At 35.1% G+C, this 16,938-nt stretch overlaps 1 protein-coding gene across 1 annotated transcript; it reads right to left on the bottom strand.

Annotated features, from left to right (window-relative positions):
• Positions 1–3,962: 3,962 nt before the first annotated feature.
• On the bottom strand, positions 3,963–4,901 carry LOC122473101 (olfactory receptor 6C2-like). The gene has a single exon (XM_043563214.1). The coding sequence runs from the start codon at positions 4,899–4,901 to the stop codon at positions 3,963–3,965; it is 939 nt and encodes a 312-aa protein (XP_043419149.1).
• Between the last annotated feature and the right edge of the window lie 12,037 nt (positions 4,902–16,938).

Genomic DNA, 16,938 nt, shown 5'->3' with positions numbered 1-16,938 from the left:
TTTTGATGAGTCTGGCTAGAGGTTTATCAATTTTATTAATTCATTCAAAGAACCAGCTCTTAGTTTTGTTGATCTGTTCAACTGTTTTTTTTTTTTTTTTTGGCTTGTTTCTATATCATTTATTATTGCTCTAATCTTTATTTCTCTACTTCTAGCATTGGGGTTAATTTGCTTTTCCTTTTCTAGCTCCTTCAGGTGTAAGGTTAGGTTGTATATTTAGGACCTTTCTTGCTTTGTGAAGTAAGCCTGAATTACAATATACTTCCATCTTAGGGCTGCCTTTGCTGGATCCCAAAGGTTTTGGACTATTGTGTTTTCATTTTCATTTGCTTCCATATATTTTTCACATTCCATATGAATGTCAAGCCATTAATTCTTTAGTAACATGTTCTTTAACCTCTGTGTGTTTGTCATCTTTCCAAATATTTTCTTGTTGTTGACTTTAATTTTCATAGCATTGTGATTTGAAAAATTGCATGGTATAATGTCAATCTTTTGTATTTGTAGGGGGCTTATTTTTGACCCAGTATGTGATCTGTTCTGGAGAATGTTCCATGTGCATTTGAAAAGAATATGTATTCTGCTTTAGGATGGAATGTTCTGAATATATTTGTTGAGTGGGACCTCCTTCTAATGTCATCCTCTCTGGCTTGTTTTTTCTCAGAAGAAATTGTAATGTATCATGATGTATTACTGTTTTCATATATTGTTTGTTTCAATTTGTTAATTAATTAATGTTTTACTTAGGATTGTTGTGTCTATCATCATGAGAAATATTATCTAGTAAATTTTATTTCTTTTAATATTCTCACCAGGGTTTAATATCAAATTATTCTGGGCTTTTAAAATGAATGTGTTTTGCTTTTCTCCCCCAACTTTTTGAGAAGCTTGTGTAAGATTGGTGATAGTTGGAATAATCTGCTTGGACTGCCATTTGGGTTTGGTATTTACATTAAGGGAAAATTTCTCTTACAGATGCATTTGCCTTTTATAGATATGGGAATGCTAATATTTGATTAATTGTGTCATTTTCATGAGTTCTAGGAGATTTTCTGCTCAAATGCATGTAAAAATTCATTGGCATACATCATTTAGAATGTCACCTCATTTCTTCTTAATATCTCTAGAATCTGTAGTGATTTACATGATAATTGGAACTTTGTAAAAAATAAAATGTATGTGTTTATTTATGGACTCTTTTCCATTTATTCTTGATCTTGATACAGATACTATATTGGTTATTATAGCTTCATAAATCTTGAACTTAGGGAGTTTTGTTCTCTGGTATTCTAAAACTGTTGTAGATACTCTACATCTTTTGCCTTTGTGTATAAATTTTAGAATAAGGTTGTCAAGTTTTATAGAAAAATCTTCTGAGTTTTGATAGGAATAATATTGAATCTGTAGAAAAATTTGGGGAAAGTTGACATCTCAGCAATAGTAAATCTTGCAATCTCTGAACATGACCTATTTCTCCATTTTTTCAGTCTCCTTTAATTTATCATAGCCAAGTTTTGTATTCCTATGTATAAATTTTCATGTATTTTGTCAGGTTAATCCCTAAGTATTTTATATTTTTGTCTTTTTTTAATTTTATAATTTTATAATTTTGTAAATTATGATATTTTATAATTATAATTTTTGATTGTTTGTTGCTAGTATATAGAAAGAAAACTAACTTTTGTATATCGATCTTGTATTTTGCAAACTTTCTAAAATCACTTATTAGTTCTAGTAGTTAAAGAGATTCTACAATATTTTCTACAAAGACAACTATGTAGTCTGCAAATAAAGATAGGGGATTCCTTTCTTCTTGTTCATTCTGGATGCTTGATTTTTTTCCCCCTGCCTTATTTCATGAACTAGAATCTTCAGTAGAATGTTAGAGATATGTAGACTAAGGACATTATTATCTTGTCCCTGATCTTAGAATGAAAGCATTCTATTTTTCAATATTTTACTATTAACAAAACCAATATATAAATTCTTATCTCACTTCTGGTTATATTTCTTTATTTTTCTAGATTTGTGAAGTAAATAAAATGTCATTTATTTCCTTTACATATTTGATATATTTGCTAGCTTGGAATATGTTCAAAAAATGTGGATTATGGTTATAATTTGTCAGACAGTATTTGTGACAGTGCTAGATAGTGCTAGATAGTGACAAAACTGAGGAAATACATATTCATCATTAATTCGTCATATTTTTTGTTTGTTTCCCACACCTGCTTCCTTGCCCAAGCACATTTCTTCTTAATAATGAATAAGTGACTTCAAAATGTAGAGATATAAATATAGATTAAGACCCGGCCAAATTTATTTTCTGAAGTTTTCCACAGTATTTGGTCCTTTGCCTTTAATTAGATGGGTCTATAAACTACATCTCTCAGTAACTCTTGAACCAAAAAGATGGCATATTGTTATGGATGGTGGTAGACTTGTAGTTTCAGGGAGTCTAAACACTTTTGGGAATCTTAAGCAAGAATTAGACTACCCTGCTTGCTTTTTACCTATAAATAGTCTACTGGAGTATAAACCATTATATAGACTATAAAGATAGTGTTTAAGTTCATATATTTAATACATACTTTCATTAAAAGAGATACACTTTAGAGATTTTTAATGTCAAAACAAACTACCAGGAGTTTAATGTGGGAAAGAATTTTAATGTTGATATTTTTCTGATGTGAAATAATCAACATTATTAGAGGAGATTCCAGGGATGACTGAAGAAATTTGTATAAATGTTCAATGTTTTTCATGATCATGGAAATTATATAGGGATTGAAGTATATTTGTTTTTCAAAGCCTCAAATTATTTATTAATCTAAAACCTAGATGTGAATTTTTTTACATCAAGGACTCAAACATCAAGAAGAATTATCAAGTTTTGTCAATTTAGTCATGTATTAAAGAATAAGAATGTACTAGCAGAAAAGAGAACATATATGTACAGCAAAGTTTTTAAAAGACTATTTACAAAACGTATCTGTCATTAAAGGAAGTGAAAAAGTGATGATGTAGTGTGTAAGTATAGCAATGTGGAGAACCATTAATACTCCTGTTGCTGAAGGGAAAGATGTGGGAAGAGTTATTGGAAAGTGGAGCAAGTGACTCTAGTTGTAGGAGAGCTGTATCATCAGAGATAGAGCTTTGGGTAGGAGGATTCAGCTAACTACAGGCCACTCCAACAGGAATAAATGGACAAAATAGATACTGGCTCCACTCTCTCCCTAAACTCTAATCTCTTATCAGATCTTCCCATTGGTTAAACTCTCCTTGAAGCCAGAGGTCAAGGGAATCTACTTATGAAATTTATAAGATGAGTCTCATGGGGGGCATGGAAACAATGGAAATAGATAGATCTGGATAGCCATAGAGAAAATATGCAAAACATTCTGGATGTTTGTCCATTTTAGACTGTTGCATGTTTGGCCAACCTCAATCATCAATATTTATTGTCAGGATTATGATAGGGCTTAGTTCTACTGAACTGTTGATAACCTAAAGTATCAATATATATGCCTGAGGCAGTGGTCCTTGGTCTTTTTATTTTTTCTTTATAGATTCAGAATACAACTTCCTTATGATAGAGCAGTGTCAATTTGTTCTGAACACATCTCTCATAAATTAGGCACTAACTTGGTTTTGTTTTATATTTGTTTTCTATCATTTAATAATTTTTGTGATATTTTGTCGTTTTGGTTAAGTTGGATAGAAGGTATAGTAATTAATATACTTCCTACAAACAAAGCCATGTTTACTTTTAAGGGATGTTATCTTGATAGAGGTTCATTTATAAGAAGAGTAAAGAATGAACAGGGGCCTTAGGATGTTTTGAGGAAGATAACCTGATTTAGGGCACAGGTAAAGAGGACAGAATGACTTGTTAACTTAAAGAACTATGTTTAGGAGTCTCTGATCTTTTGAAAACTTGATTCTTAGTTTTCAGTATTCTCTTACTTCTTTGAGGGTAATGCAATTCTTTTGAATGAGTCACTGAAAGCTTGTCTCACTTGTTTGTTTCTCAGAGTGTAAATGAATGGGTTCAACATGGGAGCTATGGATGTCATTAGCACTGTCACACTCTTATTAATAGCCACTGATTCCTTTGCTGAAGGTTTAACATAAATGAAAATACAGCTTCCATATGTAATGGAAACAACAATCATGTGAGAAGAACAGGTAGAAAAGGCCCTTTTTCTTTGCTGGGCAGAGGGGAATTGTAGAATAGTCTTGATAATGCAGATATAGGACAGAACAACACACAGAAGGGTTGTGATGAAGGCCAGTACAGCACAGGTTATCACCATCTGCTCTAAAAGCCAGGTGTCTGAGCATGATATCTTCAATATAGGATATGAATCACAGAAGAAATAATCAATGACATTTGAGTCACAGAATTCTAGATTTACTATCATGATAAGTGGTGCGAGTATGATCAACACACCAGCTGTCCAGCAGCAGAGGACAAACCTTCTGCAAACTTTGTTGTTGATGATGGTTACATAATGCAGGGGTTTGCAGATGGCCACATAGCGATCATAAGACATGATGGCCAAAAGATAAAATTCTGTTACCCCAAATGCATCAATAAAAAACACTTGAGTGACACAAATATTGTAAGTTATTGATCTATCACCTGTTGCTATGTTGTATAAATATCTAGGAATACAAGCAGATGTAAATGAAATTTCTAATAAGGCAAAATTCTGTAGGAAAAAGTACATGGGTGTTTTAAGGTGGGAGTCGAGCAAAGTGAGGAATATAATGGTCAGATTCCCAGTTATACTTAACATGTAAGTGAGAAATAGAAACATAAAAATTGGAATCTGAAGTTGAGGGTCATCTGTCAGTCCGAGGAGAATGAAAGTTGTTATTGTCTGGTTTCTCATCATTGACCTCCAGTTTCTTTATTATGTTCAAGAAAAGTTCAAAGAGATTCCAAATGAATAGAGTAGTATCAAAGGCAAGTGGTACAGTACCCTATTTTGTTAGGGTATAGAGAGTCCCACTCTGTTGCTCCCACCTTTTATAATCAAAACAAACCAGACTCATAACAAAATCATAGTTTTAAAAAATCTCAAATCTGAAGATCCAAAAAAACCTAAATGAAATAAACTACATAAAGTAATACATTTTTCATAGGAGAGAAAAAAATCTCAACTACTGCCATCTAAGGCAGAAAGGATAAAGAAGGAGGGGTTTGCCATAGATAAAAGTAAAAAGAAACCAGCCAAAATGTTAACGTAATTTTACTGGGTTGCGTAAGAGCCCCTGTAACAGATTGGAATTTCAAGGTTCTCTACTCAGAGTGACTTTTCTTATGCAACTCTTCCCCGCAAATCCATACCAGGTACTCAATCAAGGTAGTATATCAGTGCTTTGGGGAAGGAACAGATATTGTCCCAAATACAAGTCAAATGTCTTCTGAATACATTTCAAGTTTTCAAATACAGAAGAATGAGGAAGGGGGCATACAGCTAAGAGAAACCCTTTTAATATATTCTTAGTCTACACAAGATGCATGGAGGCTAATCTCCCCAAATGAGAGCAGTGTAACGGGGCAGAGAAGAATCTCCTAGGATCCAGAAAGCTGGGAATGGGCTGAAAAGCAAAGAAAACTCACCAGTGTGAAGACAATGGAATGACATCTTTGTAATGCTGAAATAGACAACAACAAAAACCTAAAATTCTTATTCAGTGAAAAGTCCATCAGATATGAAAGCAAAATAAGACATTTTTACACAGAAAAAGCTGAGACATACTATTTCCAGTAGAGTTCCACTGAAAAGAATGCTAAAAGTTCTTCGTGTTAAAATATGATACCAGATGGAAACTAGGTATGCAGAAATAAAGAGTACCAGATTTTGGAAATAAAAAATCCATGATTTTCTTAGAATCTTTATATCTATGTATCTATCCATGTATCCTCTATTTGTCCATCCGTGTATTTATTTATTTAAAGAATTGACATGAATATTAGAAATAAAAAATACAATTGTCATTTTCTACACATAAGACCATTTTTTAATTTAAAAAAACCTGTGGAGTCTATATTTTAAAAACCTTTCTGAATTAGCGACTTTAGCAAGATTCCAGGATGCAAGGTCAATGAACAATGCTAATTTTGTTTCTATACATCAGCAGCAAATAATTGGAAAAAAGTCTTTTAAAAATAGCATCAATAATATCAAATAACATCAAATGAAAGCTGTAGAAGGCTAAATCCTAACTGTAGAAATTAGTAAATACCTAAAAGAGATATGAAACGTTCATGAATTGGAAACCTGAATATATTGTTAAGATGTCAGTTTTCTCCGTATTGTTCCATGGATTGAGTGCAATGTTAGAAAAATACAGTGGGGATTTTGAGAGAGGAGAGAGAGAGAGAGAGAGAGAGAGAGAGAGAGAGAGAGAGAGAGAGAGAAAGAGAAAGAGAGAGAGAGAGAGAAAGAAAGAGCATGAGCAAGCAAGCATGGGAGGGGCAGAAAGGGAGAGAGAGAATCCCAAGCAGGGTCTGCACGGTCAGCACAGAGCCTGACATGGGGCTCAAATTCATGAACCCTGAGATCATGACCTGAGCCAAAACCAAGAGTCAGAGGATCAACTGACTAAGCTACCCATACACCCCTACAGCAGGGGTTTCTGAAGAGATGAACAGACTAATTTTAGAATTTTATGTGAAAATGCGTGCATTTATAAGTGCTAGGATAACATTGGAAAAAAAAGGGAACTAATTAATTGTCCTACATTACTTTATTTCAAGACTTATTGTAAAATCACAGTACAAGCCAATATGGTATTTTCATGAAGATAGAAAATAGAACAGTGGAATATCTTGAGAGTTCACATTTATACCCATATGAATGTGGTCAATTGATTTCATTGTCTCCCAGTCATTTAAATAGGGAAAGAAAAATGAATTTGAAGAAATAGTGCCAGAAAAATCAGATGTCCATAAGGGGAAAAACTTTGATCACACTCCATTTCCAAAAAGTAATTTAGGATGGATCACAAAGCCAAACCTAAAACATGGAACAATACAGCTTCTGTAAGAAAACAGGAGAAAATCTTCATGACCTTAAAGTAGAATTTCTTGGACAGAACACACAAGGTGCCACATATAAAAGAAAAAAAAACCTTATATATTAGGTAATATCAAAATTATAATTTTTTTCTCCAAAAAATACACCAGTAAAGAAATAAGCAAGTAAACCTAGGAAAATATTTGGACTGTATATATCTGAAAAACGACTCACAATGAGAATATATAAAGAACTTCTATTTATCAAATATCAAAAGATAAATCAATCCAAATGGGCAAAATATGTGAGCACTTCACAAGAGATGATATATGAATGACTCATAAGCACATAAAAAATTGTTAACATCATAAGTCACCAGAGAAATGTGAATTAAAATCACAATGAAATTTCCTTTCACACTTGCTAGGATGGCTAAAAATCTTAAAAAAAAATTTTTTTTTTAATGTTTATTCTTGAGAGAGAGAGTGCACAAGTGGGGGGAGGGGCAGAGAGAGAGGGAGAAACAGAATCCGAAGTAGGCTCCAGGCTCCAAGCTGTCAGCACAGAGCCCAAGGTAGGGGGGTGGCGGGGGGGGGGGGGGTGCTCCAACCCACCAACCATGAGGTCATGACCTGAGCAGAAGTCAGATGCTTAACTGATTGAACCACCCAGGTGTCCCTAGGATGGTTAAAATCTTAAAGACTGACAATACTAAATGTTGATAAAATTAAAAAGTACAAGCTATTGATGCATGGAACAAAAATGATGAATCTTGGGGTGCCTAGGTGGCTCAGTTGGTTAAGCCTCCAAATCTTGATTTTGGCTCAGGTCATGGTCTCATGGTTTGTGGGACTGAGGCCCATGTAGGGCTCTTGTGATGATGCTGTGGAGCCTGCTTGGGATTCTCTCTCTCTGTCTCTGTCTCTGTCTGTCTCTCTCTCTCTCTCTCTCTCTCTCTCTCTCTCTGCTCCTCCCCCCCCCACACACACTCTCATTATAAATAAACATTTTTAAATGATGAGTCTTAATACTGTTATGCTAAGTAAAAACAGTAAGGCTCAGAAAAATGTCATATGATTTTATTTGTATGAAGTTCATGAACAGGCAAAATATCTATGGATGACAGTCATTACCATGTTCCCACATGCCTCTTGTGGGCATACGGGAAACAGTTGTTGGAACAGGTGGCATTAGGGAAACTTACATTGTGGTAGAAGTCTACATGTTTCTTTGGATGAATGGTGGGTTGCTTCAGTGTTTACAATACTCAATTTTTTTGTTAATTTTTAAAAAAGTTCTATTTATTTTGGGAAAGAGAGCATGAACAGGGGAGGGGCAGAGACAGGGGGAGGGGGAGAGAGAGAGAGAGAGAGAATATCCCAAACAGGCTCCACACTGTCAGTGCAGAGTCCAGTGCAGAGCTTGAACTCACAAACCATGAGATCATGAGCTGAGCTGAAATCAGGAGTTGGACACTTAGCTGATTGAGCCACCAGGTGCCCCAATACTCAAATCTTATAGAACACTTAAGATATTTGCATTTTACTGCATATGAATTACAATTCAACAAAACATTACTTTAAAAAGCCCAGACATGATAAGCAATGATTAATAAAGATAAATAAACTTTCCCTTGACATTTCTTCTTTAAATTTCTAAAAAATATTGTCTACATAGTTTGACATAATTCCTCAATTGCATAATTTTTTGTAGTTATGGGGAAGAGATCTTTATAGATTTTTAACTATAAGTATTGTAAGGTAAAAATGTGGGTTCTTTCACTATATTTCTCTTTGTATTTTCACATTCTTTATTTTTATTTATGTCTATGTTGAGAAAGAGAGCAAGCATGGGAAGGGCAGAGAGAGGGAGACTGAATCCCAAGCAGGCTCAGTGCTGTCAGCTCAGAGCCCCATGCAGGGGTTGAACTCATGAACCATGAGATCATGACCCAAGCTGAAGTCAAGAGTCAGATGCTTGCTTAACCAACTGAGCCACCCAGGTGCCCCTGTATCCTTACATTCTTAACCTGTGTCTTAGATTTAATTTGTTTATACTATTAGAATTGACTCATAAAAGTACTGTAACAACACTTGCATTTATACCCCAAAAGCTTCTCTATTCACTAGCTGACTCTAAACTTCATAATCAGTTTTATGTTTTTGCTAGAAGTTTTGAAAGTTGATAAAATTAAGCTGCATTAATGATAGCTGCAAAATGATAGCACATTACCATTAAAAAGATTTTCTAGATCTTTTAAAGTGAGGTTTCTGTTTAACCACTGTAACTAAAGCTAATTTTGTTTCTCGTGTGTGTGTGTGTGTGTGTGTGTGTGTGTGTGTGTGTGTGTGTTGAAAAGGAATACCAATTTCCAGGCTCCCTCCTTCGTTTCTAATTTTCAGTGACAATATATACTAGATACAGAAATTATTTTAGTCCATAATTTACTTCAAATGTTGAATATTGAATGTGGTACTGAAGAGCATAGTAATAATTTCCCACCTCTTTCTGAGTTACCTTTCTTCCATAATTGCAAAAGTTTTCCTTTGGTTGATTTTGTACAATTATAAGTGGATAAATATTTTCTTAGACTGTCCATTATTTAAAAGAAAGTCTGTTTCAAAGGGCTACTATCCAAAACCTATAAAGAACTCACCAAACTCCACACCCGAAAAACAAATAATCCAGTGAAGAAATGGGCAGAAAACATGAATAGTCACTTCTCTAAAGAAGACATCCAGACGGCCAACAGGCACATGAAAAGATGCTCAACGTCACTCCTCATCAGGGAAATACAAATCAAAACCACACTGAGATACCACCTCACTCCAGTCCGAGTAGCTAAAATGAACAAATCAGGAGACTATAGATGCTGGCGAGGATGTGGAGAAATGGGAACCCTCTTGCATTGTTGGTGGGAATGCAAACTGGTGTAGCTGCTCTGGAAAATAGTGTGGAGGTTCCTCAAAAAATAAAAATAGATCTACCCTAGGACCTAGCCGTAGCACTGCTAGGAATTTACCCAAGGGATACAGGAGGGCTGATGCATAGGGGCACTTGTACCCCAATGTTTATAGCAGCACTCTCAACAATAGCCAAATTATGGAAAGAGCCTAAATGTCCATCAACTGATGAATGGATAAAGAAATTGTGGTTTATATGCACAATGTAATACTACTTGGCAATGAGAAAGAATAAAATCTGGCCTTTTGTAGCAATGTGGATGGAACTGGGAGTGTTATGCTAAGTGAAATCAGCCATACAGAGAAAGACAGATACCATATGTTTTCACTTTTATGTGGATCCTGAGAAACTTAATAGAAGACCATGGGAGAGGGGAAGGGAAAAAAAAAGTTAGGGAGAGAGCCAAACCATAAGAGACTCTTAAAAACTTAGAATAAATTGAGGGTTGATGGCGGGTGGGAAGGAGGGGAGGGTGGGTGATGGGCATTGAGGAGGGCACCTTTTGGGATGAGCACTGGGTGTTGTATGGAAACCAATTTGAAATAAATTTCATATAAAAAAACAAACAAAAGTAAATAAAAAGAAAGTCTGTTTCAAAGGCCTTATAAACATCATAAATTTTCTTGATTTGTAAATACTGATATTCTTACAGTATCAAATTTAACATTTGGTTTATTTGCTAAATATGCAAATTAATAAAATGATTTTATTTGTATGTTTTTGGAGACCCTGGTACCAAAGACATGAAGAAATCTTTCTGTGTTTCACAGGAAACAATATTGGAAAAAAGCTTTCAGAGACAAGAGGGTGTAATGGAAATAGACACAAGTTGCTAGGCCAAAAATAGTACTGTGTGTGCATGTGTATATATATACATATATATATACACACACCTATTACATTAACTTTGTTTTTTAAAATATTGCATTAAAATTTACCTAAATGGTCCCTAAAAAGTGATTTCATTGGCTAATGAAACTGCAGGTCATTTTCTTTTTCTTTTTTTTTAATTTAATTTTTTAATGTTTATTTATTTTTGAGAGATAGAGTGTGAGCAGGGTAGGGGCAGAGAGAGAGACATACACAGAATTGGAAGCAGGCTCCAGGCTCTTAGCTGTCAGCACAGAGCCCGCTCTAACTCATGATCTGTGGGATCATAACCTGAGCTGAAGTCAGACACTCAAGTGACTGAGCCACCAAAGCACCCCCACTTTTTAAAAAAAATATGTTGTCAAATTGGTTTCCATACAACACCCAGTGCTCATCCCAACAAGTGCCTCCTCAATGCCCATCACCCACTTTCATCTCTCCCCCACCACACGCCGGTCAGCGTGGCTGAAATGAACACATCAGGAGACTATAGATGCTGGCGAGGAATTGGAGAAATGGGAACCCTTTTTGCACTGTTGGTGGGAATAGTACCATATTTTAAGATAAAAGTCTAGATTATTCTTTCTATCATGTAAAGTATTTGTAAAATTACAAGACATTCTTTTTCTTATTATGATTTTGTTATAGAAACAATGTATATTATTGAAAAGCTTAATCTGATAAGCCAAAAGAAAAAAATTGTAAAGTATCATAGGGTAGAAATAACTAATCCAGTTATTTGGGAGTATATTTTCCCCAGCTTTATTCTCTGTGATTTTACCCAGAAATACTATATACCAATGGATTAGTAAATGCATGACATATGATTGAATAAACCACTTGTCTCATATGCTATTATCCTGAAACATTTTGTGCACCTGTTTCCATCTCAATAATTAGAGATAGGCATCTATTTAACTTCAGGTTTTTGTGTCTATCATATTTTAAAACTCATCTCTGATGTCAAGATTTTGTTTTTTCCCCCCTAAGAATTCTCCATTTTTAATATGGCAATACACCTCATTTTTAAACCATGACTCATTAGTTTTTAGATTTCCCCTTAGTTTTTTGCTTCTAAAAAATTATAACAGTTTTCAATAGCATCCTTGTAGAAAAATCTCACATTTGTCATAATATCAGTGACATTTCTAGGACAAGGATGTGCTTATTTTTTAAACACTTCTGAATGTTACCAAAGTGACATCCATAATGTTTTTATCAATATTACACCTCAAGGCCACTACATGAATATTTTTTGCTCACCTGAAAATCACTATTGCCTTCCATTAAAAAAAAAGTTTTAAAGGATACTGGCACTTCAGTGTGGGAATTGTTAGTGGCTCTGAAATCACCCATGTAATGTTTACCTATTCAGCCTATGATTAAATTATCACATAAAACAAAGCAAAACAAAATTTTCTCTCTGCCTTCTGCAGATAAAGTTTTCATAGAGGGGTGCCTGTCTGGCTGAATCAGTAGAGCATGTGACTCTTGATCTTGGGGTTCAAGACTCTTGATCTTGAGTTCAAACCCCATGTGGGGTGTGGAGATAGCTTAAAAATAAAATCTTAACAAAAAAGTTTTCCCTAGAGAATTTTCTCTTTGTTGATGCCAATTATAGCTTATCAATTCATCTTTATGTAAGATACTGCCAAAAAGGGCTTTGTAAATCTGGGTTTTGGACCATAGCTGCTCCATAATAGATCCTAAGTTATCACCATTTTTTCCCCACCAATTATTTATAATAGCAGCTAGTCAATAATTTTAGTCTTGAATAAGTATCTCCAGGGGTTACAGCTTTCTTAAATTGATCATTTTAAAGAAAATTGCCCCTGGAGATCCCATTTAGTTTGTTATGTGAATGATTTTAATTGGTTCATTTAAAACATTGCCTTTCTATTGCTATTGGCTCTGCCAACCCCCTCTGTGTGTCCACTTCCTGCAGCTAAAACTGCTCTCCTGTTAGAGAGGGAAGATGGACCTTAGGCCATAGTTTTCTGCTGAGCTGTCACACTCACCAGCCACTTAGTGTGATATATTTGAAAGCATTAGTTCTATAAGCACCTGAATTCTCTCCATTGTCCTATCCTCAACCTAGATGTTCCTAAAGCATCTTATAGTAATATTCTCAGCCCTGAGTAGTCTGGGCAATAGCCAACAAATCTTTCTTCTCCTTTTCATTTCTTCTTTTGTATTTTCAAATTTCTTGAGAGGCAATGTTTGGGAAATTAACTGACCCTGAACGGTGACTGATTGAGTTATATTTGCTTTATTGACTTTCAGGGATTTTTTTCTTCAGTCTGAAAGAGTTCATGGGTCACTAAATAAATCCGTGTCAGGTAATATGTCATTAAATATCTATACCTAGTCTATATCATCTACGTGTATATCTAATAAAATTATAATATTTGGTGAGCTATCTACACAAATATCATGCAGCCTTGACGAAAACATTTCAATCAGTAAAGATCCTATGATTCATTTTACATTTATTTAAATAGTCCTTTCATCACAACATTGGTAAAAATAGATCCAATCTGTTACTCCAAAGAAATTGTCATCTAAATCTCTCAAAGGAAACAATAAGTGAAATCACAAACATTATACTTACTTTTCTGTGTGCCGGTAATAGTTCCAGTTGATAGATAGCCCTGATGGTTAAAAAGATGAAGAAGAAAATGTTAACAATGGGTTGTCTCTGGGTTTCTGGCCACTCTTACTCGTGGCCTGTCATATTCACTGGTGCTCTGAGATGGCGCCATACATACATCTCTGAATTTTTTTTCTTCTCTCATTGCAAATATTTTCTCACTTAGAACTTTTCATTTCTAATGTAGGAAATATCTTCTAGTTCTTTCCCACTTGAAACTAAAATACTATTCAGGAGCTTCCAGACTATGAGGAACTCTATTTGCTTTGAAGAGTTAGAATTCTCAGCACTCTAATTTTTATACCAATAAGGTTGCCTTTTTGGGGGGGAAAAGGGCACTGCTGACAAGACAGAAACTAAGTATATAAACAAAAGGTTTCTTGGCATTTCAGATATAAAAAACCACTAATGAATCCCTTGTGTAAGGTGTTGAACAAGAATCCTGAAAGATGCAATGTTGGGGATGGTTCCTTAGGGAAATGAAGGCTCAACAGTAACATCAGACAGTCTAATACTAAATAAACAGTGACAATCAGCTGATAAGGAGCCAGAGAGACTTTTTATATTTTTTAATTAAAATTATTTTAGGTTTTTAAAAATATTTTTTAAAAGTTCACATGTGCATAAAAGGAAACTGAAAAACACAAGAAGCAAAAAACAGTCATCCATAATCATAAGCATTTTACAGTTCGACTTCTAGGTCTCATGTGTGTACCTACACAACTAATGTAATTTTAATGTAATTAAGTCTATACAGTTATGTATCATGCCTTTTTACACACCATGAATATCTGCCATTTCAAAGTTCCAAAAACTATGAGTATTTTGATAACTAAGAATACACCAACTCCATCTGAAAGAAAAAAAAATGTAATCCTACCTTTCTTGGGGACAAAAATTTCATAATGGACAAAAATGGCAACAGGCCTCTAGATAAAGATTTGGCACAGTTAAAATACTGCATTCCTTAATGTTCAATTAAAAATGAGACATAAAGTAACAAGAGTACACATGTATAATGCTTCTAAAAGAATTCATTATCTATTATACTATTCAAATATTAGCAAGGAGGTATGTTTCCGCTGAATCACTTACTATATTCCTATGATACAGCCAAAGAGATGCACACACATTAACGGTTATCATTAAAATGTAAATATGAACACATCTGCACACATCTCTCCCACTACACCTCTTTCTGCCCTCTACTGCCAGCCTAATGAGCAAGTCCTAATGTAGGTTACTCAGAGAGAGCTTAATACTTCCTTGCCCAAGATGCTTTCCTCCTATCAATTATAACAAAAAGAAACATAAATTGGTTAATTCGCTAGCTGTACATTGTATCATACGTTGTCATCTCAGGACATCCAAAAAGCTTAGTTGTTACAAAATAATGAAACTTGTCCACAACAAACACAGGTACTTTATAAAAATGGATATACAGACCTACAGTTATAACCTAAAACTGACCAGACGGACTTCTTAAAATTTTGTTTTCATCATTTATAGCAGCTAAATGATCATAAAAGACCATTTTCTTCCTTACTATTTTTATTTACTTAAAAAGTAAAAATACAGGTAAATCAAATAAGCAAACATAAATAATTATAAGGTAGTGTACTGTTAATATTCTTGAATATGTTTTCAATAATTTTTTTTTGTAATATAACACTGCTTTATAAGTTCAAAAAATATAATTGCCTTTCTTTAAGGAGAAAACCAATCAACCATATGACTATATGTAAATAGAACACCTAAGTAATCCAACGTATTTATAAGTTATATACAATGTAAATATATAATGAATTTACTTGCATTTTCCTTAAAAATATGACATACTTTTAAGAATTTATGAATATACATCATTTTGAGTGTTTTATATCTTTTTGATTATTCCATCACATTTAAAAATAATTCTAAATTTAAAATTTAAGGATAATTTCTCTATTATTGAGAGGGCTTTATAATAGCTAACTGTATGTTTATATAAACCTTTAAAATTGATATTTTTCTTATTTTAAAATTATTTAAAAGTCACAAAAAGCATTGTTATAGAATTATATATTTATGATAATCCAAATTCTTAGAAGTAGATTTTCAATTAAAATACATTCTGAGGCAGAGGGGGAAGGAGTTAAGATGGCAGAACAGCATGGAGACCCTGAGCTTGTCTCATCTCTGAAATGCAACTAGATCAGCATCAAACTATTTTGAACACCTAAGAAATTGATCTGAGGATTAACACAACAATCTGCATAACTTGTGCCACAGAACGTGGCAGGTACTCTGTGCAGAGGTGTGAACTCAGAGAAAAGTCATGGAGGGCAGGGAGCCATTTTTGCAGAGAGACGACAGAGCGAGAGAAAGGGGGAGAGTATGGTGCATCAGGGTCGTGCAAGAAAATCATTCCCCTCAAGAGTAGCTGGAGAGAAAGAGCAAGAAAGAGTGAAAACACTTGCTGGGGACTGAACGAGAAATTTGTTACCCAAAACCATTGGTGGGGAGAAAGGAGATGGTTTCAATACCACCAGGATTCTATAAACAGTGGAGTGCAGAGTGCAAAGTTTGGAGCTCAGTGCCTGGCAGGGATCTGGTGAGGAAGTAGGACAAATCCCCAGGAGCAGGCAGTGCCATCTGAAGGGTTCATGTGCTACAAAGGGAGAAGCAGTTCCCCTCCTTGGACTGCATTTGGTAGAAGCCATATGGTCTCTCCCTACAGGCAAGAGTCCTGGTGGACTCTGGAGAGCAGCCACATTTGCTGGTGGTGGGACAAAGATGTCAGAGTGGGGTGAAAACTGGTGCCAGCTGTGTGTTGTAATTTACCATAATCCCTGAACCTCTGCTGCTGTGCATTTGCACAAATGTTTTCTGGGGAAAGTTGGCACCTGGCCATTGCTCAGCAAGACCCTCCCCCAGAGAGTTGGAGCTGATCCAAACCTCAGAGGTCTCTGAAATGTGGGGTTTTGAAACACAACCTGGTCTGAGATAAAACTCTGGAGGGAGGTGCTGGCTGGCTGGTGGACAGCTTGGACGTGGACAGGGTAGAGGCAGGGAGTGAACAGAGAACTGAGACAAAAAAGGGGTGCTTGAATTGTGGATTGGTGAGAGCATGAAGTTCTTGTGCCAGAGACTAGGGAGGTGGGTGAGGCAATTTCCAGGTCTCCAATGAATGCGTGTGTGCGCACGCACACTGATCCACCCCGGTAGCTAAGCAGGGCCATCTAGTAGAGAACGGGGCTGTTACACCAAGCCCCACCCAACTGTGCCCTCCAAGCACACCCCCCAGAAGACCACCACAAGTCACTCCACATGCTTAATGTAAGGACTACAGGGTGCTTCAAAGTTTCAGTTCTAGGGGAAACTGGATGTAAATTCATTTGGGTTTCATTCTGTTTACTGGTTCATTTATTCCTTTTCTTTGAA

This window comes from Prionailurus bengalensis, chromosome B4 (assembly GCF_016509475.1).
Source record: "Prionailurus bengalensis isolate Pbe53 chromosome B4, Fcat_Pben_1.1_paternal_pri, whole genome shotgun sequence".
In the NCBI taxonomy this organism is placed as follows: Eukaryota; Metazoa; Chordata; class Mammalia; order Carnivora; family Felidae; genus Prionailurus; species Prionailurus bengalensis.
This window is presented reverse-complemented; position numbering and strand designations above follow the sequence as displayed.

Coding starts and splice junctions, on each gene's coding strand:
- LOC122473101 (XM_043563214.1), bottom strand. CDS start 4,901: ATGATGAGAAACCAGACAATAACAACTTTCATTCTCCTCGGACTGACA.